The sequence below is a fragment of the Corvus moneduloides genome, chromosome 25 (genome assembly GCF_009650955.1).
Source record: "Corvus moneduloides isolate bCorMon1 chromosome 25, bCorMon1.pri, whole genome shotgun sequence".
NCBI classification, from domain to species: Eukaryota; Metazoa; Chordata; class Aves; order Passeriformes; family Corvidae; genus Corvus; species Corvus moneduloides.
The window spans coordinates 3,130,346-3,153,345 of NC_045500.1; the positions used below are offsets into that span (position 1 = coordinate 3,130,346).

The 23,000-nt window shown below is 48.6% G+C and overlaps 1 protein-coding gene across 4 annotated transcripts; it reads left to right on the forward strand.

Moving 5' to 3' along the window:
- Positions 1-278: 278 nt before the first annotated feature.
- LOC116455705 (beta-galactosidase-1-like protein 2) lies at positions 279-22,802 on the forward strand. Of its 4 annotated transcripts, none has more exons than XM_032133908.1 (20): positions 279-399; positions 2,511-2,570; positions 3,764-3,961; positions 4,152-4,220; positions 4,503-4,598; positions 6,012-6,120; positions 6,397-6,489; positions 9,051-9,132; positions 11,733-11,797; positions 13,884-13,968; positions 14,482-14,619; positions 15,245-15,325; positions 15,516-15,622; positions 16,002-16,148; positions 16,524-16,595; positions 17,400-17,481; positions 18,646-18,733; positions 20,518-20,632; positions 21,534-21,650; positions 22,091-22,802. In XM_032133908.1, the coding sequence occupies exons 1-20, from the start codon at positions 317-319 to the stop codon at positions 22,175-22,177; spliced, it is 1,974 nt and encodes a 657-aa protein (XP_031989799.1). In that variant the 5' UTR covers positions 279-316; the 3' UTR covers positions 22,178-22,802. The 4 variants fall into 4 exon arrangements, with proteins under 4 accessions (XP_031989799.1, XP_031989800.1, XP_031989802.1 ...); XM_032133909.1 differs by having other exon boundaries at positions 17,403-17,481; XM_032133911.1 differs by lacking the exon at positions 2,511-2,570 and having other exon boundaries at positions 17,403-17,481.
- Positions 22,803-23,000: the final 198 nt, after the last annotated feature.

Genomic DNA, 23,000 nt, shown 5'->3' on the forward strand with positions numbered 1-23,000 from the left:
CGGGTTCTCTCCCGGAGGTCTCCCCGGACCCCCCCTCAGCCGTTCCCTCACGGCCGCGCCTCTCCCCCGCACGCCCCGCCCCCGCGAGCGCGCGCGCCCCTCCGGCAGCCAATGGGAGGCGGCGAGCGGGCCCGGGGGGCGGGGCGCGGCCAATGGCGCGCGGGCGGGGCGGGGCGGGGCGGGGCCGCGGCGGCGGGGCCGGGGCCGGGGCCGGGGCGGGGCGCAGGCGCGCTGGGTCCGCGCCCGGCGGGTCGGGGGGTTCGGGGCCCGGGGGGTTCGGGGCCCGGGGGCCGCGGGGGCCCGCGGTCCCTCCGCCATGTGGCCGTGCGGGGGGCGGCGGCAGCGCCGCCTCGGGGGCATCGCGCTGCTCCTCGTCGTGCTGTGGCTGCTGCTGCGCAGGTGAGACCCGGCGCGGGGCGAGAGGCGCGGGGGTCACGCCCCGGGGGCGGCGGGGCCGGGGGGGGGGGGCGGCGGTGTTGGGCGGGGGGTGCCGCTGCCCCGCCGGGCGCAGGGCCCGCCGCCGGGAGCGGGGCTGGCTGCGGGAGAACTGCGCATGGATGGATGGAACGGCGGCGCCGGTGGGGTGGGGGTGTGGGGAGGAGAACTGTCATTAACGTAATTAACGTAATTAAGGTCCTGGCCCCCCCCCCCCCCCCCCCCCCCCTTGCGCGCTGCCGGGGAATTAACGGGCTCGATAGAATCCCGTCTTTCCCGATCAGAGATCCTCCGCTCCCATAATTCCTGCAGCGGAACGGGAGCGTGGGAAGGAGCGGGTAACGCAGCCGCCGTGCCGGAATTATCCAAAGCTTTAAATAAATGTTGCACCTGATATCCACAGGTCTCTTGTATGAGTGTATCCGTAAAATGCTGTATCCGGAATAAACCACTGTATCCACAAGGAACTGTGCTCCGAAATGCTGTGATTGTTGCCTCGCCCGTGGTCTGTGAGCACGGGGCTGTGCAGGGCAGGAGCTGGGAGCCGGCGCAGCTCGGAGCTTTCACTTTCCTCTGGCCAGAGGAAGCCCAGAATAGACAGCAAAGCCCTCCGAGGTCTCAGTGCATCTTAGGGATTAGCGGCAAAGCCCCTTGTCCTCTGAAGCGCGTCCTTTAGCATCAGCAAGGAACTGAATGGCTTTTTCCCCTGGTTTGGCTGTTTTCTTTTCCATCAGTTTTTTCTCCCGACTGGTCTGGTTATGGGGTGGTTGGACACCAAAGCTAAATCTCTCTTGCAGAGAGGACTTCAGTCACATTTTTGTTTTACAGGCATGAACAGCGTGGCTGTTTGGTTTAGAAGTTAATTGGGACTTTCCTTTTCCATTTTGCACTTCAAATTCCATCTTAAAAAGTCTTATTCCATCTTATTGGACTAACTTGTCCAATTCAGTTTCAGAGTCTCTGCTCTGGGGTTAGTTGGTAATGGAATGGTTGAAACAGACTTTCCTGAAGCAGAGATGAAATCACAGAATCACAGAATCCTGCAAAAAAAGATTATTTGCAGCCTGTGCTATGATTACAGAAGTGAGAAGAAAAAATCTGCTGGGAGCTATAAATTGCTTTCAGGAAGCAGTACAGAGCCCAGGTACATTTTAAACTGTGGCAGTCCAGCTCAGGGCAACAGGATGAAGCTCTGCTGAGTCACAGAAGTGGTTTTTTTTTTTTTCCCCTGAGGTTACTTGGACAGATCCTAATGAGAAATGTGGATTTCAGGATATCTAAGATAATGTGTTGAAAATACTGGGAGCCTGGGAGCTTCCTACCAGCCCTTCTTGGGGAGAAAAAGCACTGGAGCTGGGGAGCTTTTAAAGTAGGAAACTGGATGGGAATGTGCCAGGTTAGTTATGTCTGGGATTAAGAAAATGTGCTTAAGTGATTAGTTTATTTTTATCTGGCTGTGTGTGCTTCCTGAGCACAGCCTTCATTCTGGCACCAGTCAGCAGCACTTCTGTGTGCAGGGGTAATTTAGGGCTCTACCTAGCTCATAAACAACTTGGAAACTCTTTTCCAACCTAATCTTTGAAAACTGGAGTTTTGCATCACCAGACCCTTTTGACCCTAAAATAAAAGCAGATGTAGCTGCTGGTTTGGTTTGCCAAAGTTACAGTCTGTGATTTAGCAGCATAGAGGGGCGGGTGGCCATGGGGTATCCTGTGTGGGGCTTGAGAACCCCGTCCCTGGCTGCTGAAATTCCTAACAATTCCTTGGGAGCAATGCTGCCATTTCCCAGCCTCACATCACCATTCTGTGGCTGTACCTACTTTTCTCATGTAGATGAGCGTTTTTGATCCTGTTCTTACTCAGGCAGTCCCCCTTTAAGTGTGGCAGATTGGTGTTTTGTGCTCATTTCTCCTACCTGAGCTGCACTATCATCAAAACCTGTTATTATTACCCCACCTTCTGCGTGAATACATCACAGTCTCCTTGCTCAGCACTGTTTCTGTGAATGGCTGGACAATCAGTGTGAGTCTCGTTGACTGAAGGCAGTGAATATCTAATCTGGCTTCCTTTTCCAGGTATTACCCCTGCCTGCTGCCGGTTGTTTCAGAGCCCTGTGAGAATGCTGTGCTACTCAGGTACCCTCTGAGCTTGTCAGCCAGCCCGTGCAGTACCCTGCAAACCTTAGATTTAGCTCCTTTGCAGTCTCCCTGTCCTGTCAGAGAACAGGCAGGCTGCTGGTTAGCAATCCCTGCAAGCCACGAGCTCTGAGCATCTTCACCATCCTCAGCCTCTGCTAACAACTGCTTTACACATAGCATAGGCAGCAGCTGGAGGCTTAGGTGTTCCTCTCTTCTCTCACTCTGATATTTCTCCCAAATGTGTGGGTCACTCTTGCTTTCTGGAGCTGGGAATTCCTTCCTCCCATCTGGCTCTGATAAGGAACAAGCTGCCATTGTCTGACTCTCTGTGCGTTCAGAGCTGTGCCACTGGAGTGGTCTGATGGAGGCAGAGACACTGCTCTGTGTCCAGGCTTGTTGATAAAATGGGGTTTTGGCTCAGCCAAAGTGAGCTGGGGAGCCTGCAGGGCCGTGAGTAGTGCAGGAGGTGACCCAAGAGGAGCGCTCCCCCCGGTAAGTGCTGAGGAGCTGCTCTCCCCGTGGCTCTGATTCCTTTGGCAAATGACGTTTTCAGGATTAATATAAGCAGTGATGTGGGCAGAGGTAAGTTTGTGGTGGCAGCTGATTTAGTCTCTCCTGGGTAATGAATATAATCCAGGGGGCTCACCAAATTGGGGAAAAGGTTCTCTGCTCACAGGGAGCAGGTGAAGGGGTTTTGTCTTTTCTATGCCTTGAGTTGGAAGATACCAGAGTTCCCAAGACATTCAGGATGGCAATACTGAGATGCAGGTGCTGTTGGAACATGGATCTGGAAATCAGCCGTGTGCCATCCCACTGCAAAGCAGGGACATCCTAAATTCCATAAATTAGGGAAGTGCTTGTGAGTATTGGGAGTGAAACTTCCCCATCCGTGATTTTGGCAAGTGACTTTCGTGCTCTGTGCCCGAGCAGTGTCAGTTGTAGTGCGTGGCACAGTGGCTTGGGCGTTCAGGGGAGAAGCTGCCACTGAAATGAATATTGAATCCACATCTTGGGAAGATCTTCCAACTGCCTTAGAGCCTTCTGAACAATCTTTGTGCTCTGTATGACCAAGAGTGTGGTTTGCTTAAGAAGCAGGAAGGTCAGAGCTGCTCCTGCTGGGTGAGGTGGAACGAGGAGGACACATTTCTCCCCCAGGACTGACTGCTCATATGTCTCCTTTTCTTTTCCAGGTTTAACTGGAGTGAGCTGACCCCTCTGGGGCTATGGGGGAGGACCCTGGGCTTGCAGACAGAGAACTCCCAGTTCCTGCTGGAAGGGATGCCCTTCCGCATATTTGGGGGTTCCATGCACTACTTCCGAGTGCCCCGGGAGTACTGGGAAGATCGGATGCTGAAAATGAAAGCGTGTGGCTTAAACACCCTCACCACGTAAGTGTCCTCCCTGCCCGAGCCTCACAGGGACCTCACCAGTGGGACTTTATTATTAATTCCAGTGGGCCATAACAATGTATTTCCATACTTCTTACTGCGGGAAAAGGCACAGGAAGGAATAGTGGGGCCTCAGGTTTTCTTTAAGCATCCCATCCTTCACCTCCACTGCCCTCGCTCTGCCTTTCAGGTACGTGCCGTGGAACCTGCACGAAAAGGAAAGAGGGAAGTTTGACTTCAGTAAAAACCTGGATCTAAGGTATGTGGCACAGACAGCTCTGTTATTAAATGCTCCTGTTTGGAGGGGACGGGGTGTGTGGGTTTGGGTGGAGATGTTATTTTGAGCTGTGCCTTGATCAGGCAGTGGGGATTCGTTCCTTCCCCTGCCTTCTGGACTCCTGGGAACTTAATCAGTTCAGCACCAATCCAGTATAGTTGCTTCATCAAACCTTCTGGTTTGGTACCTAAATTCCATGGTGATTGGAGTGTTGGGAGTGGGGGTTCTGCAGGCAGGCAATAATTCATCCGTCTGGATCCCCAGGGCCTTCCTTTCCCTGGCAGCTAAAAATGGACTGTGGGTGATTCTGCGCCCTGGACCTTACATCTGCTCGGAGTGGGACCTTGGGGGTCTGCCCAGGTGAGTGTGGAAATTGTTCAGTTCAGGGAAGCATGAGGGACAAACAAATCCCAAGCTCCTGATCACACAGTCGAGGCTCCTTCAGAGCAATTGCTTTGGAATGGCTGGCTGCTAGATGGAGATATTTGTTTCCTGAGTCCCCAATGCAGGTGAATACTCATTACCTTATTGAGCTCTTCTAAATTTTTTTTTGAGTGTTTAAAATAATAATTGTTTTATGGTATAATGGTTACAGCAAGAGAATAGAACTGGGAGGACCCATCTTGCTGTTGCACCTTGACTCTCTGTATAACGTGAACAGGATTTGCAGCTCGGTGTAAGAATTTGCATCATCTCAGCTCCTTTTGAAAAGCCCTGCTAGAAATCTGCATTATATGGCTGGCAGTAATAAAACCCCACAACTTTTCCAGCCTCCTGTTGTGTTTTCCCCTGAAGCACACAGCTGTAAGAGGCTTTGAGAGCACTGGGACTTACCTGGTTCCTGGATCCCGGTGGAGCCAGTGCCAGGTTATCACTTGTTTTCCTTTCCTGCACAGAGCACAAACCTCAGTGCAGACACTTGGGGATTATTTCTTTGAACCTTTCCACGTTTCACTTGCCTTTGGCATCAGAGTTCAGGTGTCAGGGACTTACTCCTGAGAAGGAGCTCCTCATGGCCAGAGCCAGAAGCCACCTCCACGTTAGGTTATGAGAAGTGCCTCTGTTTTCACATCACCCATGTGGGTTTTTATCAGACAGGTTAAAAATTCTAATAAAGAGCCACAGTACTATTCTCATTTTACAGTTAAAGAGGAGCTGATTTTTTCTGAGTCAAAAAAGCTGCATTTAGCATAGAGGAGTTAAGTTTTTTCAGACCTTTGAAAGTATTTTAGTTAAGGCCTCATTTTGCAGAGAAAAGGAAGACATAGCCTCATTCCTCTTAAATTGTTGCAGCTTTATGTTATTCTCCTCTTCAACAAATTACCCTTTTTTCTTTTAACTCCAGACAGAACCCAGCCTTGTAAATCAGCAGTAGAAACAATGGGAACAACTACAGAAATCTTTGTTTTGAGAAAGGATTGGGTTTTTTTGAAGGAGCACTTGGTTGTAGAGTGCCCTTGGGAATGCACGGAATTCACTTTCGAGTGGTAAGATTAGCCCTTGAAATATTGTTGCTGGAGGTGATGAAATTAGTTTAGGCCTGAAATGCAGAACAAAAAGAAGAGGAAGAGATTGGGAACTGGAGCCTGGATTTATTTACAAGTGTGAGTGATGGACACATGGTGTAATTCACAGCTCGGGGTGCCACAGCTGCGCTGTGGGCTTGGCCAGGTGACACCAATGATCCCTGGTGTGACTTGATGTCACTGGGTGAAATACCCCTGCTTGGCTGAACAGGACACTCTAACACATTCCCTCTCCTGATTTCCACAGCTGGCTGCTGCAAGACCCCGAGATGCAGCTGAGGACAACGTACAAGGGCTTCACAGAAGCTGTGGATGCCTATTTTGATCATCTGATGCGCGTTGTTGTCCCTCTCCAGGCAAGCAAAATCCTTTTCCCTCTCCAGGGGTGGGAATGGCTGCACAGAGCAGGGTGGGCTGTGTGTGACAGCAGCAGGGTGAGGCAATAACAAATGTACCAGTTTTGCTCCAGGAATCAGCACAGGCTGTAGTTTTCTGTGTCGGTTTGGGAGCATGGGAGGGTGGAGCTGAGTCCATCTGACACTGGTGCATCTTTCCTGCCAGTCAGTGTGATTTTGGTCCCTGTGCTTAGAAATCATGGTGAACACCTTCTTTCTCCCTTTTGTCCCCCACAGTACAAGAAAGGAGGTCCCATCATTGCAGTGCAGGTGGAGAATGAATACGGTTCCTATGCCAAAGACCCGAACTACATGACCTATGTCAAAATGGTAATGGTGGCATTTTACTCGTTTCTGTGTCAATCTGTCACATAAATCACCTTCCATACAGTGTTTTCCTTTTTCTGTATAACTTTTGAGTGTGGTTTGAGAGACCCTTGAGAGCATTAGTGCCTTCCCCAGCTGCATTTTCCTTGGATCTTTCCTCCTGGAGTGGAAGAGTTGGCACACAACCCTCTCAGTACTGATAAATGTGCATTACGTCTTCCAGAGAAGAGGGTGATAGGGAGCCAGGGAGCGTCTGTATTGCAGAGCTGGTCTTGAAGAAGCTGTCACTTGGGGGTCCTGTTTTGCCTCTCTTAGATGATATTTGATAAAGGTTTCCCTTTGCTGACTTTTCCTGGGAGGAAAGTTGATGGAAGCAAGCCACCAGCACGCTCCTAAACTTGTATAATTTGGGGCTCAGCGTCAGGCATAATGCCTCCCTTAGCCCTGTCAAAAAGAAATTAAACTGTGCCCTGGCTGCCCTGAGTGAGTGATAAGGAGTTGTCCCATGCCCAGGGAGGCTGGATTATCCTGGTGGATCTCACAGCAGTCTGACCTGTTTGTTTGCCCCCAGCACAAGCGCAGGCCAGGCAGATAACAAGATCTGCAGTGTCTCTCACAGGGTTTGTTGTTTAATTTCTTCTCACTGAATGCATGTGAGGGGGGTCACCCATCCAGTCTTGCTCTTCTGCTGCAGGATTATGGGATCCTTCTGAAACCCTTTGGGTACCCCAGCTGCACCCTGAGCACCCTGAGGCTCAGGCTGTCCTATTGCTCAGGGTGTACAGAGGCTCTTCAAACCAATAATCCCATGGCAGGAGTGCTAATTCCCCTTAGGCCTGTGCCAGCTCCTGCACCGTCTCCATCTCGTGCAGTGCTTTAATTCTGCTTACAGGGCTAAATATGAAGTGTGCATACAAACAAATTAGAGATAATGCCAAGCAAGTGGTTTTCAGAACCCTAAATGAACGAGGCACAGAGATTCTGGGGGTCTGAACAGCCTGCAGGCTTGTCCTTGCTTTTCCATGGCTCAGTGAGGAAAGAGCTTGTGCTGTTTCAGATTTGTCAGGGCAGATTCCCCTGCCAGGCCTGTGGGTGTATTTTTGCAGTGCTGTTTGATCATGTTCTGGGATTGTGTGCAGTTTACATCTGAGGAAGTACAGAATAGTGGTTAGAGATGAAAATGTGGGAAAGCAGGATTTGCAGGGCTTCGTTTTTGGTTGGAGTGGGTTCTGATGTGAGGTGGGGCTCTGAGTCTTTGTTCTGGTTTGTGGCAAGGTGGTTAATTCACACCTAGCATCCATGAGCAAGTTGCAATATTCTTGGAATTAATATACTCAGTAAAAAACACCCACAGCTCACACAAAACCTCAAATCCTTGTGCTTACCTCACTCTTTTGGGCGCAATGCCTTTGCCTTCCTAAAAGTGAAAGCCATGGAAGGGTGTTTTGGCATGACCCTTCGCACACAGAGCTGAGCTTCTATTCCTGCTTCTCTGCTGCACCCTTGGAGGCATTTAATGTGTGGCGGCTCTGCTGTTTCTCCATTTTGCATTTACACTCAAAAGGAGGGGAAGAAACTTAGTATTAATGCAGTGCTCAAAGAATTACCTTAGTAAAATTGGTTAGAAGTTCCAGGTCCCTCAGCAGCTGAATTTTGTCCGAATCCAGCATCTGTTCAGGTCTAAGTTTGGTGGTGATGGGTTGATAAAGCCCCCAGGTTGTCCTAGCTCTGGATTGGGTTTGTCTGTAGCCTCTGTGTTGCAGTTTCTCTCTAATGCAGACACTGTGCCGTGCCCAGGTTTGCTCTTTGTGCAGGCAGGGGCCATAAACAAAGGGCTTTATCCCTTTTCACAATTAGTAATTTAGACTGGAGAGACTGAAGCCTTGTTCTCAGAGCTCGTGGGAGCTGGAGGAATGACTTCCAGTGCAGATACAGTGAAATGAGTGGTTAATGAACAGCTGAGGTTTCTCAAGCTCTCCTTCCAACATCAGCCACGGTTCTGTTAAGAACCAGCTGCCAGGGAACAATCCTAATGGGAAGAACCTTGTGTGTGCAGGTGGATTTTAAAACCATAGAGTGCTGTTTCCTCCAGTGCTGTTACATTGGGGAACAACTAAATTCATTGATTATTGAAAAACATTGGTACCTGAGCTGTCCTGTGATGGCATTCCTTGGAAAATCAGCTCTTTTCACCTCCCTCTGTCGGGCAGTCAGGAAGGCTGAGCTGCTTTTCCTTTCCTGCTTCCACCTGAATCCCTCTTTTGATGAAAGCAGCGAAGCTCTTTATTAAATTGATCTCAGAAGCTGAAATCCTGAAGTTGGATGCATCAGTGAGAAGCCAATCCAGCTTCCTAAAACAAAATAAGACTTTCCAGTTGTCTTTAAGCTGGGAAAAGTAGACAGGGAAGCTTCAGGAAGAATGGGAGATGTCACAGGGATAATATTTCATTCCAAGCCACTGCCAGTTGCAGGCTGTCCCCACAGAAGGTGATACTGTAATGCTTTAATATCCTGGGAAGTGCTAAACTCTGTTAACACAATGGCTTTTGCTCTTTTTAACTTAGGCCCTGTTAAACAGAGGGATTGTGGAGCTGCTGATGACCTCAGACAACAAGAATGGGCTGTCCTTTGGCTTGGTGGAAGGAGGTGAGTGCCTGCAGAGGTGAGGGCAGGCTGTGATCTCTGGGGAACGTGGCCTTGGAAGGAAAACAGGACATTAATTCACCCTCTGCATGCACTGAGTGTGTTCTGTTTGTGGTAGCAGGGACCCCTTGGCTGGATGGTGCACCCTAGGACAAACCCAGGCCCTTCCCAGAAAGGTTTAGAGTGGTTTATTTTTCACATAAAGTACAACATTGTGTGAAGGATTGGGCGTCTGTACTTCCCACTGAGTCAAGAGATGGCAGCACCCAGCATTTCTTAATGTTTCACCAGACTACAAGGCTGAAAATGCTTCGTTTAAATATTTATTAAACAAGTTCCTCAGCAATTACTAACAGTAATAACTCATTCCTAAGGTAGCTGCTTTGCAATTAAAAAGAGAAGAAAAAAAAGTCCATTAAAAGCTTGATTCTGAGTTCTACATTTAAGCAGTAAGTGCAGCAGTAGTTTGTGGGGCAGCAGCATCTTCTCAGCAAGCTTATTTTGGGGTGTAAAACCTTAGGCAGGTAAAGGAGGATGTCAGATGTGCAGAAAGCAAAAGGATGCCCATTGCCCTTTTACAAAGGATAATTCTAATAAGTTCTTTAAATGCTGCTTAGCACCCTCCTCCTTTTCCCTGGGAAGAAATGGAGGTGCAGCTGCTTGAGTTTCACTGAGCCCTAAATCTGACTGTTTGGGGCACTGATTCTCAGAATTCCAGGTAATTTCAGCTGGGATTTACTCTGCCCTTGGCCTCTGCTCTCTCCTGTGTTCCTGCCAATTGCCTGAGGTGTGACTGCTCCCCCAAATTAAGTGTTTGCAGGGTACGGTCTTTGAGTGCTCCTGTTACCACTCAGTCATAAATAATGTTTGTTTTCCAATCTCAGGAATGGAGATGATTAAAGGGAAAGACTTTCCTCTCCTTTTTTTGCCTCCTTTTGCTTTTCCATGACAGTGTGAGAGGGATAAATTCATTAACTGAAGTCACGGGCCTTCACCAGCCCAGTGATGTTGTCTTTTGGATTTTTTGGGTGTGCAGCAGTTTTCAGCTCTGACCACATAGAGTCACTCTCTGCCTGCCACAGAGCTGTCAGGAGAAGGGATGCTGTGGAAATCTCTGCCTAGCCCTGATCTGCTGAGGGAATGTTTGCTGCCTCAGAGCTCCTTCTTGTTCAAAGTCGTTCGTGCCGGGAGCTCTTTGATCCCACTTTGCCTCTTGGATGTCACAACAATCTGCTCATTACCAACGTGTCACTGATCAGATGTGTGCAATAACCAGGGCTCCAACTGAAAGAGCAGCAGGGTGGTGAGGACAAGGCTAAAGGAGAGGCCTGTGAATCGTTCCCCATCCCTGGAAGTGTCCAAGGCCAGGTTGGAACAGCCTGGGATAGTGGAAGGTGTCCCTGCACGCAGCAGGGGCGGGGATGGGATGAGTTTGAAGCTCCCTTCCAACCCAAACCAAGCTGTTTCCAAGAATCCCAAGCTGATAAAACCCTTCTGGGAGCTCATGGGAGACAAAATAAAGCCTCTGCTGCGCCTCCAGGCCGTGGCTGAAGGACCATGGTGGGACACCGTGTTTGTGTGTGTGGAAAGAGCATCCCGTGAGAATGGTAAATAAGGCTCTGGGGAATGGTTCTGTTTTCCATGGTGTGCTGTTAGTCTGCATGAAAAGCAGAGCTGGGCACGTTCTCCTTCAGCATTGCCAGCTACTGTATTACATCAGTGCTAAATCCACGTTTTGTTTTGTTCTCCCTTCGTGTTTTCTGTGCTGAATTCTTCGGCTCAGGCACTACATAGGTCAGCCTATTAAAATCAAGGTATAAATAGTGAGAAGGGAGCTTTTTCTTCTGTAAATATTCTGTTTGAAGTGCTCTGCCTGACACAACTGGGGCTGGGTTTGATACCAGCTCTCTTGTTAGAAGTCAGTTTTTAATGCCGAATCACATCATCACTGCTGTGTTTGCAGAGTTTGTTTGGGAGAAATATCAGCATAACCAGGGGCTGGGAGGTATGAAAGTGGTTCAAGTGTGTGCCAGGGGCTGGGACACTGATCCCAGATTAGTGTGTCCTGTCCTGCTGGCAGATGTTCCCACTCCAGAGCCTGAGGAGGGGCAGGAGCACAGAGAACTCTTCCAATTCCAGTTCTCTGTGGTTCTCTTGTCCTGTGGTTGCTCTCACTCACCCCCACAGACATGACAAGCTCTAGGATATTGCCTGGGTAGGGATTCCTGCAGCTAAAGCCTGGGAGAGAAGTGTGGCATCCAGACAGGACTTTCTAATAAGTTTGCCTTTGTGTGGTGCCTTTTAAGTGGGGATCTCCAAGTGCTTTACAGGCTCTGATTAGAGCTGGTGACACCGCAGGAGCTGCTCTGGTGCTCTGTCTCTCTAATATCTCTGCACATGAGAGCTGAAAGATGGCCTGTGAGTGTTCCACTGTGTGCTGTGGTCCACGTGGATTCCACATACCAAGTGAAGGCTTTGATGGGAAATTCCTGAGGAGGTTATTTTGGGGGTCCAGGAGGTGTTGCAGTTCCCTCCTGCTGGGCTGCTGCCTAAGGAAACATTTTGGATGAGTCTAAATTAATACATTTTTCTTTTCCCATTAGCACTGGCCACTGTTAACTTTCAGAAACTGGAGCCTGGGCTACTGAAATACCTGGACACGGTACAGGTAAGGTGCACAAACACTTTGTTGATCCACATTTCCCAGCACTAGAAGTGAAGCACTGGTACTCTGGTTGGGATTTGTGTGTTGGTTTGGGGCTTCCTTCTCATTAGGGCAAAGCATTAACTTTAGGTTGGTTATCTGGTAAATCTGCATAGCTAAGAGCAAGCGAAGCAAAAAGGCATAAGCATCATTTTCGATTAAGTTCCATATTCTTTTTATACTATCATCTAACAAAAAATCCTGCAATGCTACTGATTCCCACACTGGAAGTTCACAGTCTTCTCTAGGTTGAGTGCAAGATGTCAGGCAGAGGTGGTGATTTCTGTACAGTTCACCAATCAGGAGGAATCAGGGAGGGAGGATTTAAGTGTCATGTTATCCAGCACTCTTTAGAAAGGCTTTTCATCCAGCTGTGCCCTGTGTTTTATCTGTTAGTGGTTAGGTTTCTTCTCACATTCAAGTGTTGATACCCAGGAGCATCCCAGTTCACAATTGTCAGACCTCTCTCTTGAGGTTCCATCATCTTTTTCCCCGACTCTTTCACCCTGGTGCTGTGGGTGCTCTCTGCAGACTGCTGCTGTGCTGCAGCTCTGCCTGTGCACTGTGGTGGGTGTTCATCCCCAGTGCCTCATTCAGGGTAGACTTAGGAAGTTTTAGTGTGTCACTTGAGCTTCTTTAACCTCTCCCTGTGCTGCCAGAGGTGTGAATCAGGGAGGGAATTAATTAATTGCCTAATGAACATTTGGTGTGAAAAGTATCCTGATTGTTCTGAGGGAGTGGTGGGGGAATGGCAAGTTTTGGGGTTAGTGACAGGTTATTTCTCTCTTTACACGCTCTGTCCTCTTTTCCCGTTGCCCTGCTTGTTCCAGATGAACGATGTGAGCAGCTGGGATCTGCCCTCAGCCCTGATCAATTCTCTTCTCACCTCTTTCCTTGGCTTTTGCCTGGCTATGGAGGGAAGCCTTGCTGGCAGGCTGGATGTTTAATCCTACAGCTTTCATTTGTTTTCTTTTCCTTTACTGGTAAAAGAGGCTCTGCTGGAGGTGCTTTCACCTCCTTCAGGTCTTCCAGAATTCCCCAAACCCTGCAAATGAATAGAAGGTGGCACCTTCCCCACCAAATGAATGCAACACAGCCCCAAAAAAGCAGCTCCTGCTTTGCTGGACTAATTATGAGATAGGAAGTGTTTGTAGGGATTATGAAGCTGTTTTGTCTTTTCCTTGTTATGGGTTTTTGTTCCAGAAGGTGACAAAGTTCCCTCTTTGACTGGTTTACTGGGGATGGACTGATTAAATGCATCTCCTAGAGCTGTTTAGATGATTACAGGCAGTTGTTTTGTCCTAATGAAGCACGAGTTTCTTTAATGCCACTTTCCTCAGCCAATTCCTGTGGCATCAGATAAAGCCCCTATCACACAAAGGGCAAAACAATCTGGAAATAGAGCCCATGAGGCTCGAGGGGCAGCCAGGCTGAGCACACATTGCCCTGTCCATGTGATGGGGCCGGGGGGGGGGGGGGGGGGATCCCACAGGGAGCTGGCAGGCAGTGACAAATGGGAAGCAATTGCTCTGTGTGCAGAGCCTTTAATGAAGACCTAATTCCTGCAAATTCTTCCCTGCTAGCACCATATGCAGCATTAAAAAGGCATTAAGCAGCTCAGGTCTGCTGCTGTACCTTGGCAAGCACTGGCTGCCCTGCACCTGCAGACTCTCAGCTGGCAGTGGCGTGGCAGATAAGCAGACGTTTATAAATGTGTGTTTCTAGCAAAAACTAAACACTGACAGTTGGTTTGTCTGTTTGCTACAGCTCTACCAAGCAGCAGCATCCAGAACTGTTTGATAGCACCTGATTGTGTGCTCTGTGCTTTGTGACGAGCAGAGGCACAAAGCTTTGCTTGCCTGTTCTGGGCATTGCTGGCCCACAGCTCCTTGTTCCTCTCATGCCCAGAGCTCCTTAGGTGCCAGCTGAGAAGAAAACACTCCTGTAAAACCATGTCCCCACACTGGGTTTGAACAATGCTTCTCTAGATAAAGGGGTGAGTGCAGGAATGCCCTGAATCCATTTTAACTCTGTTTTTCTTTTGACACAGAAAGACCAGCCAAAGATGGTGATGGAGTACTGGACCGGGTGGTTTGATAACTGGGGAGGCCCTCACTATGTCTTTGATGCAGATGGTGAGCACCAAACACTGTTCTTGTAGGACATTTTGTGGTGAATTTAAACCCCTTGTGAGTGCAGCACCTTCTCCCTGGTTTAAAAGCTCATTAGGAAGGCTACTAGTAAAAAAATAAACCAACAATTCCAGACCCCCCAGGGCATCTAAAGAGCAGTGAAAACAGAGCTATAGAATGTTTTAAGGACTCTCTCATCCTCCTGTAATTGTCTGTGTAATTGGGTCATTAGTGTGTTCCTTTAGGAGTCTCACTGAGGAGTCCTTACAACTTTGCTGCTTAAAAGCCAAATTCCTGCTGGAGGCTGTGAGCTTCACCCCTTTTCACCTGGAGGAGAGGATATTTGAATGTATTAATGCATCAGGAGATGTGCTGCCCTTCCTGAGGGCAAGGTGCAAATCACAACACAAATCACTGTGACTGCACGGGAAGGATAGGGAGCAGAACGTGTCTGATTTGAATTCCTGGCCCAGATTTGTGGTCTGTGGCCTCCCTGGCACTGCCCTTTTTTTGCAGAGATGGTGAATACTGTAGCAAGCATCCTCAAAACAGGAGCATCCATCAACCTCTACATGTTCCATGGAGGCACCAACTTTGGCTTCATGAACGGGGCTCTGGAAGCTGATGAGTACAAGTCAGATGTCACCAGTTATGGTGAGTTTATTTTCCCTGCCTTGCCTGCGCAGCTCTGACTACCCTGGGTTAGTGACAGTCACCAGCAATGCTGAGAATAATGAGCACAACCACTTTGTCCTGGAGGGATGAGGTGGAACACAGCTCAGAAGCAAATACGTGTCTAAAAAGGGGCTTTTGTTGGTGTTTCCAATTCCCAACCCACTCCAGGATGTGGGAGATTCCTTTATTCTGAACTGTAATTAGAGGTGTCACAGATGATGACTTGATTTCTCTTCTTTCTAGGGAGAGATGGTGATCCAAGACACCATTTTTTAATTTTACCAAGTGAAACTGTGCCATAAATCTCTTTTCATCCCAACAGCCCTTTGTTAAAATGGTTAATTTGTTCAAATGGTTGACTTCATCCTGTGTGAAATTCTGGATGTGTGCAAATTAGACCTCTGAAAGCGTGTTGCTCCTCGGTGAATGGCTCTTGTCTAAATTAAGGAATTCTGTGGCTCTTTAGTGATGTTCACTCAGATTAAAGTGTACAGACTTCCATACTACAGACAGTGCCATGAAAATTGTGCCTGGGGCTTGCATTTCTTGCGTGAAGCCGTCCCAGAGCTGCTTTATGTTTTCAAAACATGTGCTGCTTTTCCAGATTACGATGCTGTGCTGACAGAGGCTGGAGACTACACATCCAAATTCTTCAAGCTGCGACAGCTCTTCAGCATGGTCATTGGTAATTACAAACCCAGGAGCCAAAGCACTGCTCCCCCCACACTGTTACATGAGGGAATTGTTTAAACTGCCCCTTCTGCTGCAGCCCTGGGGCTCTGGGTTGTTGGGAATTAAGGACCAAAGGAGGTCTGGAGGGATCTCGAATTTGTGTTGTCTGAAATCATTGTTCCATCTTTCTTTTTGCATCCCAGGCCAGCCCCTTCCTCTGCCTCCCATGATTGAAAGCAAGGCCTCCTACGGTGCCATCCTGCTGCACCAATACATCTCTCTCTGGGATGTGTTGCCAGCACTTTTACAGGTAGTGACACCTCTTTTAATGCATCCCAGACCTAAAAGGCAGCAACTTCTAGGTGCAAAAGGCAATTTGTGCTCTGCCTTTTTATCCCACAAGGATGAGGTTGGGGATTTTTTTTTTTTGCCAAGGATATGCAAAAGCAGCAAATCTTTTATCTTGCCTTTTCCACTGTGACTTCTGTTCTCTTGGAATTGTGGTGTTGCAAGTCCTTGGCTCCTTTTTCTTGTACTGTGGTGCAGCTTTCTTAGGGTCAGGAGGGGATTTGGGTTGGAGCAGAGCTCGGGAGGCTCTCACCTGTGGCAGCGTGGGATACCTGCTGCCTCTGCATGGTCTGCCAATGTGAGAGGCCACTCCTGATGTTCGATTTGCTTCTCCTCTGCAGCCCATTAAGTCAGAGTTCCCTGTGAACATGGAGAATCTGCATCTGAACGACAGCATTGGGCAGCCCTATGGATATGTGCTCTACGAGACTGTCATTTTTGGGGGTGGCCACCTGCACACCAGGGACCACGTCCGGGACCGGGCACAGGTAGGGGCACAGGGCTCCTTAGGCACTCACTCGCCTTGGGTGGAGGCAGGAAATGGGAGAAAACACGAAATTTTAGATTAGTTCTATGATTCACTCTTTGCAGTTCTCAGCTAAGCCTCAAGCCTTATCATTTCTAATTAAATTTCCAGTTCCAGTCTGCTAAGACTTGTAACATCTTTAAACATCAGAATGTTGAATGTTCTGAGAATATTTTGATTATTTTATTCCCACCTGAACTGAATCCATGACACAGTTGTGGACACTTCAGTTCTAGTTTCAAGCAGAGACAATTTCTTCCCCAAATACAGCTTGAGTGATCTGATTATGACATAATTGATGAGCGGTTGCTCTGGTCTCCTGTGCTCTGTTCTGCAGGTGTTTGTTAACACCATGTACGTGGGGGAGCTGGACTACAACACAGTGGAGCTCTCCATTCCTGAGGGACAGGTAACTGCTGGAGATTGCTCAGGGTGTGGATGACAGAACCAAGGTTGCTAAAGAGGGAGAAGTCTCAGAAAGGCACCTCCTCCTGACTCAGACTAGCTTGGTGCCCTAATCAAACACCATCTCACTAGTGGAATAGTGGGATTTCACTGCCGTTTTGCGATTGAGAACTGGGGTTTGAATGCTTTTCCGTGGAGAAAATTCAAGTTATTGTAGTCCTTGCTGCACGAAATTTGCCAGCCTTCTTACCTCAGCCACAACATTGAGTACCTGTACCCTGTTTGTGCAGATTAAATCCACGCAGGCTTCATCTTCCTTAGCACAAAGCAGGTTTAAAGGGGGTTTGGAGGGTCTTGAGTCTCAAATTAAATGAGGGGGAATGTCTCTCTTTAGCTCTGAGAGCAGTTTTACCCTGGCAGAAGTTGGCACTAAGAACAATGTACTGACTGAGCTCATTCCAACAGAGCTGTGGTGGCTCTAGGAGCAGGGGAGGGGGTGGATGCACTGGTTGTTCTTAAGGCTTGTGGGAGAGTTTATGACATGAGCCTGTCCTGTGTCAAACTCCAGTTCTGGCTCTGTGGGTGATATCAAAATGGGAGTTAAAAATTCAAGAGAAAATAAAAAAACAAACCAGAAAGCTTCTGTGCAAAGGCTGCGAGTTCCTCACTGTTGGCAGCAGAGAACTTCAAGGTGGATTTATAAATTGCAGCTGCCAAAGGTTGTGGTGCCACTTCCCCTCTTGAACAGCTTCACTGGCCTCTGCTGAGGCTGGTGCAGGACCTGATGCTTCTCCTTGTTTGTTTTTAGCAGGGCTTCAGGCAGCTGAGGCTCCTGGTAGAGAACCGTGGGCGCGTCAATTATGGGCTGGCACTGAACGAGCAGAGGAAAGGTGGGTTTGCTTCTGTGCTCCCAAACTCTCCCAGACACTTCTCAGAGTGTAAATGCTGCAGAACTGTCTGTGTGCTGTGCACAGAACCAGCTAAGGGCCCAGTACAGCTCTTGTGGTGCTGGTCAGGACTGGGAGTTGGTGGGAAATGGTGTGAGGGAGGGAGTGTGTTAAAAAACATCCTCAGTCCCTGTCTGGAGTGATCAGAGGAAAAGCAGTGGCTGCTCAGTGCCCTGCACCAAGGTTTATTTTATAAGGGCATAGCTAAAGCCAAGGCTATCAATGAATCTGGCTCTGCTCTAGGTTTCCTAGGTGATGCTCAGCTCCCTTTCTCTTGCTCTGTGAGCATATTACTTCAAGGGAGGGAAGGAAAATACCTTTTTTAATCCGTGTTTTCCCTTGGGGGTTGATAATTGCATTTAAAAGCTCACACAGTCGCAGGAGGAGGGAACTGCATCCCCTTGAGCAGAATTGACTGAAATGCTCAAGCCTGTCGCACACAGTGGTGGAGCTGGAAGAGGTTGCTTCTGTTTTAATGGGGAGCTATGTGCAAAAGCTCTATAAAATAGATTAATGGAGTTAGGCACATGACTGTATTGATTTTATTTAATGCAGAAAAGTTCCATAAAGCCTCAGTGCTGCCTCAGCAGCCTCAGTCCTGTGATTAGGAGGCTGCATTAGAACCCAGGCTTTGCCTGCTTCAGGGGGAGCAGCTTTAACAACAAGGTGCTAAAGGTGACTGACTTATTAAGGTGCCTTAAAATCCTGGGATGGAAAGCCCTAGAGCAGCTCTGGGTGTCAGTGCTGGCCCATGTTTTATTTTGCTGTGCCTGTTACAGAAGAGATTGACTGCTTTAAAAAAATCTGTGCATGGTCAGCTCACTAAACCCCAACAATGCCCCATGTGCTGCCTGTCCAACACATCCCAGTGTTTTCTGCTGGGAGGGGGTTTGGGGCCCTGGTGAATTGAAGGAGAGGAGAGAATGGAGAGGCCGAAGTTTAGTAATGCTCCCCACTCCATCTGGATGAGCAATGGGACCATATGGACTCTAATTCCATTGCAGAACGTGGCTGCTTTCCATCTCCTGCTGTTCCACAGATTCAAATAGCAAAATCCATCAGCCTTAGCTGCTCCTCAACTCTTGATTACCTCCATTGCTCTTGCAGGCTTAATTGGTGACGTCTTCTTGAATAAAACCCCCTTGAGGAACTTCAAGATTTACAGTTTGGAGATGAAACCTGCCTTCATGAAAAGGTTTGTGGGATTTAAACTTTTTTTTTTTCCCCTTCCTCATTTGAAACCACCTGTTTTTCCAGCAGTGCAGTATCTGATAGAGAGCAACCTGAGGTAACAGTGGGGAGGTGGATTTTTGCACTGATCAGTTCCTCGCTGACACCTTTGCCTGAAATAGTGCAGGAAATGGTGCCAACTGATCCATACCATTATTTAGGGAGAAATCTAATCCCACTGTGCAGGATTTAAAGATTTCCTTGCAGCAGGGTTAGATCAGGTAGGTAAAAACCAGGCTTACCCAAACGGGAGGATCCCCACACACCCACGCGTTGGAAATTTCGGGTCTTTCTGGAAATTACCAATCTGGCTGATATATTTAGTAATTCAGACTGGCGAGGGATAGATTAATTCTAGAAAGCTACTGATAGTGCATTAACAATCCAGATGGCTCCCTCTCTTTCATGTTGTTTTGCTTTAATTCAAGGAAGGAAATCTAGCAGGGGGATGTTGAGGAGCCTCTGTCAGCACATACAGAAAACCTCAGCAAGTGTTTCAGGCAGCAGATGCCCTATGGACTGTGGCCACAATCCAGAGACACTCTTTACAGTGATGTTTTTAATACCAGAAAGAAACTTACGTGCATCCCCCGAGATACCACAGCTGCCCCATTTTGTGTAGGAGGGAGAGAGAGGCCACGTTAAACTGAGATGGCTTTTAAAAGGAAAAAAAGTCCACATTCAGAAATGTCTAAGGGCAGTTTTACCAGGTGCTGGGGGCTACCTGAAGAATTCTTATTGATGGGGTAACTCACAGCCTTTTGGACTGCAGGGTGTTAGAGGAACATTTCCAGAGAGGAGCATTAAAGCAAGTGAGCTGCCATGCCCAAACAAAAGCAAGATTAGTCACCACTACCCTCAGCTCCTGGCTGCTGACCAGCAGCACTGAAACACAATCAGCTCACAGTCTCCTGGGGGAGGAGGGAGAGGAGTGTTGTGAAAGGAGCTGTCACAGGCTTTGAGTTGAATAATTCAGTGGCAGCCAGGCTGCACTGGATCAATAACTTCCCCCAGTCCAAGAGATGCAGTCTGTAAGGGTTGGAGGGAGCATGTCCTGACAGAAGCTCAAGGCTTCTGTGGGATTCTACACTCCTTATTTCCTCTTCTGTTTGTGCCCTGCTCCCAAATTGTTGCCACAGGTAAGAAATAATGTCAGATTTCCCCTAATTACTGCAACCTTGCAAGGATGTGTTTGTGTTCCTCGACAGGAGCAGTGGCAGCAATGTCTGGTTTGAATCCTGTCAGTTCTGCAGCTTCCTTTAGCAAGCCACAGACATTTAAAGCACCCTGGCAGATCTGAAGGATCCTCAACAACCAACATGAAGCCGAGCTTTTATCCCAGAGTGGTTTGGTGGAAAGGGCCTTAAAGATTCTCTATCCCACCCCTGCCCTGGGCAGGGACACCTTCCATTATCCCAGGGTGCTCCAGCCTGGCCTTGGACACTTCCAGGGATGGGGCAGCCACAGCTTCTCTGGACAACCTCTGCCAGGGCCTCACCATCCTCTCAGGGAAAAATTTCATGCCAATATTCCATCTACACCTGCTCTTATCCAGTCTGAATGCTTTCCCCCTTGTCCTGTCACCACACGCTCTTGTAAAAAGCATTTCCCGTCGCTGTGAAGCATCAGAGGTGGCGACAGCCCCAGGTACCCTTGTCTTGTACCCCAGCTTGGCCTGGCAGGGATGTGGACCCTGGGGACAGAGGCAGGTGGCCCCAGTGCCCTGTGTGAGCTGTCCCTCTCTTGCAGCTTGCAGCGTGTGTCTGGCTGGAGCACGGTCCCGGATTATTTCGTGGGGCCGGCGTTTTTCCGCGGGAGGCTGTGGATAGAGCAGCAGCCACAGGACACCTTCTTGAAGCTACAGGCAAGTCCTGGTTGTTTTTAATCAAGGTTTTTAAAGAGCTGGTTTGAGAGACACTTGTGCAACAGCTCTGACTGGCCTCTGTGTCTGTAGTCTCCCCCTCTCTTTTAGAGAATTTTTCTGAGGGGCTGAAAGTCTCCTCCAGGTACTTCTGTTCAGTCTGGAGAGGTCCTGAAGGGAAAACGTGCAGTACTGGCCCCACAGAGCTGCCAGTGACCACTTCAGTCTTTTTTTACTGGCATACAGATGTGATTTTCTAGTTGCAGAGGAGTAATGGGCACAGAAAATAATGGAGGCCCTTGTTTTATCCCTGTCTCCTCAGTGTGACATGGAAAGAGTCACTTCTTTGTGGCCATGGCATGGGAGTTAGCATTCCTGTCATCCTTCTGTGGGAGATTGCCTAGACCTTCAGATGAGATTTTAAGTATTATTAAACTTCCTCCTCTGATTTCCCTCCCTTAGAGCCAAGGCTTGTGCCCATCCTTACTGTCCTGCTCACTTTCCCATTTATTGGGAGAATCGTATTTGTTGCAAATCAGGCCAGCCAGCAGCAATTCAGTATTTCTGTCACTTGGGAAAGAGGTGAGGGCAGATATTCCATGCTTGGGAAGGAATAAAGGCCTGTCTGTTCATAGGGATGAAATTTCCTGTACGAGCATGAATCACAAATTGCACGTTTTTTGAAAGCTTTATCCTCTTAATGAGCACATTAAGGATAACTCCTGTTCAACAGGGCTTGTTTAAATGTTCCTGGCTGCAGGGACTTGCACAGGGAAAGCAAGCAGAAAACTTGCAGAAAGTGGCTGGAAAGAATGCAAGTGTGAAAGCAGATTTGGATTCCTGTGAGGATGCTAATGAGGCAGCAGAGCTCCATCGGTAATTCCGTGTTCTGCCTTGATTCCAGGGCTGGGAAAAAGGAGTGGTGTTCGTCAATGGTCAGAACCTGGGAAGATACTGGAAGATTGGACCTCAGGAGACACTTTACCTTCCTGGGCCCTGGCTACGGAGAGGGGGCAACGAGGTGAGAGGCTCTGCTGGGATTGCCCTTTGCCTGTGGGTGTTGTTAAAGATCCGTGTCCCAAAGAGCCAGACGTGCACAGGACATCAATTATCCTCCCTTAGCTGCAAGCCAGCACAATAGAGGGGAAGGACAGTGCTGTCTCCTAAGACCTGTGAAAATGAGGGAAGGTGCTGCTCCAAAGCTGGCTCTGGCTCTGACAGCCACTAAGGGGTGGCGAGGATGGCAGCTGAACTACAAAGCTCTGCCCCAAGTTGGAAACGGAGACAAAGCTGATGTGCTGCTGCTTCATTCCTGCACCACGTGGTGCCGAGGCAGAGTCTCAGTCACTGTTCAGACTCACACTGACTGATGTCTTTAAATGATGCTTCCTTCCCCTCCTCCTGAAATTATTTAAAGCCCCCCAGGCTTTGTAAGAAGGGGTTTTCTCTCTCCCTGTGCAGATTGTCATCTTTGAGGAGCGCACGGCGGGACGGATCATCCAGTCCGTGGACATCCCGTATTTAGGACGGACCCAGTACGTGGACTGAGCAGAGCTGCTTTCCCATGTTTGGCTCATCCTGAATATTCCTGGTTGCATGTCTGGGGACGTGATGGCTCAGCACTTGGGCATGCTAATCTCCACTAGAGCCAGGGAAAGGATTTGCCCTCTCAGAGGAGAGGCCGGCCGGAGGAAGCAGGGCCGTTGTTCCATGGACGGATGGATGCAGCAGCTCATTCCCTGGACTACTGAGAACCCCCAGCCTGGATGGCTGCGCATGTTCTGGACCATCTGGTGGATGTGGGGGAGTAAAAAGGTGCTGGAGGCAGGTGAGAGAGAGAGAGAAAGAACTGAAGCCATCTGAACCGAAAGCTGAGCTCAGCTTTCCAGGGACTTTCAAAATGTGCTATTGCTGGCCTCCTCGTTTTTATAATTAGGTAGGGAGAAAATAGTTGGTGAACATGTGAGTAATCAGGTGTGGAAAACCATTTTGGCGTGCTTTGAGGCAGATTTTAGCAGGTCTCTCTGCAAAAAGGCCATTATGTGTTCCTGTGTTGGAGGCCAAGGTGGTTGTCAAATGACTTTTAATTTGGTTTTTTTTTTCCACTAAGTTTTGCTATGGAGGTCGTCTCTCTCTCAAAAGGAAAAAAAAAAAAAAGTTTTAAAAAGTGAAATGTGTTTTGTCTTCTATCAAATGTATCATTATGTTTCAGGCCAGGCAGGAATGAGAATTTCCAAGGAGGAGAAAAGAGCAAGTGAGTCCTCCAGTCCTCTCCCCACTCGTGCTAAAGACGAAATTCCCCCTTGGAAAATGAGCAGGGATCAGATTTGGGCTGGGATGGAAGCGAAGGGACTACAAGTAGGAAAACTCA

What these genes read in the sequence shown, in the direction of transcription:
- LOC116455705 (XM_032133908.1), top strand. Translation starts at nt 317, where the DNA reads ATGTGGCCGTGCGGGGGGCGGCGGCAGCGCCGCCTCGGGGGCATCGCG. An exon ending in GGCTTAAACACCCTCACCAC is followed by an intron (nt 3,962 to 4,151) that starts GTAAGTGTCCTC and finishes TCTGCCTTTCAG; the next exon opens with GTACGTGCCGTGGAACCTGC. An exon ending in AATACCTGGACACGGTACAG is followed by an intron (nt 11,798 to 13,883) that starts GTAAGGTGCACA and finishes CTTTTGACACAG; the next exon opens with AAAGACCAGCCAAAGATGGT.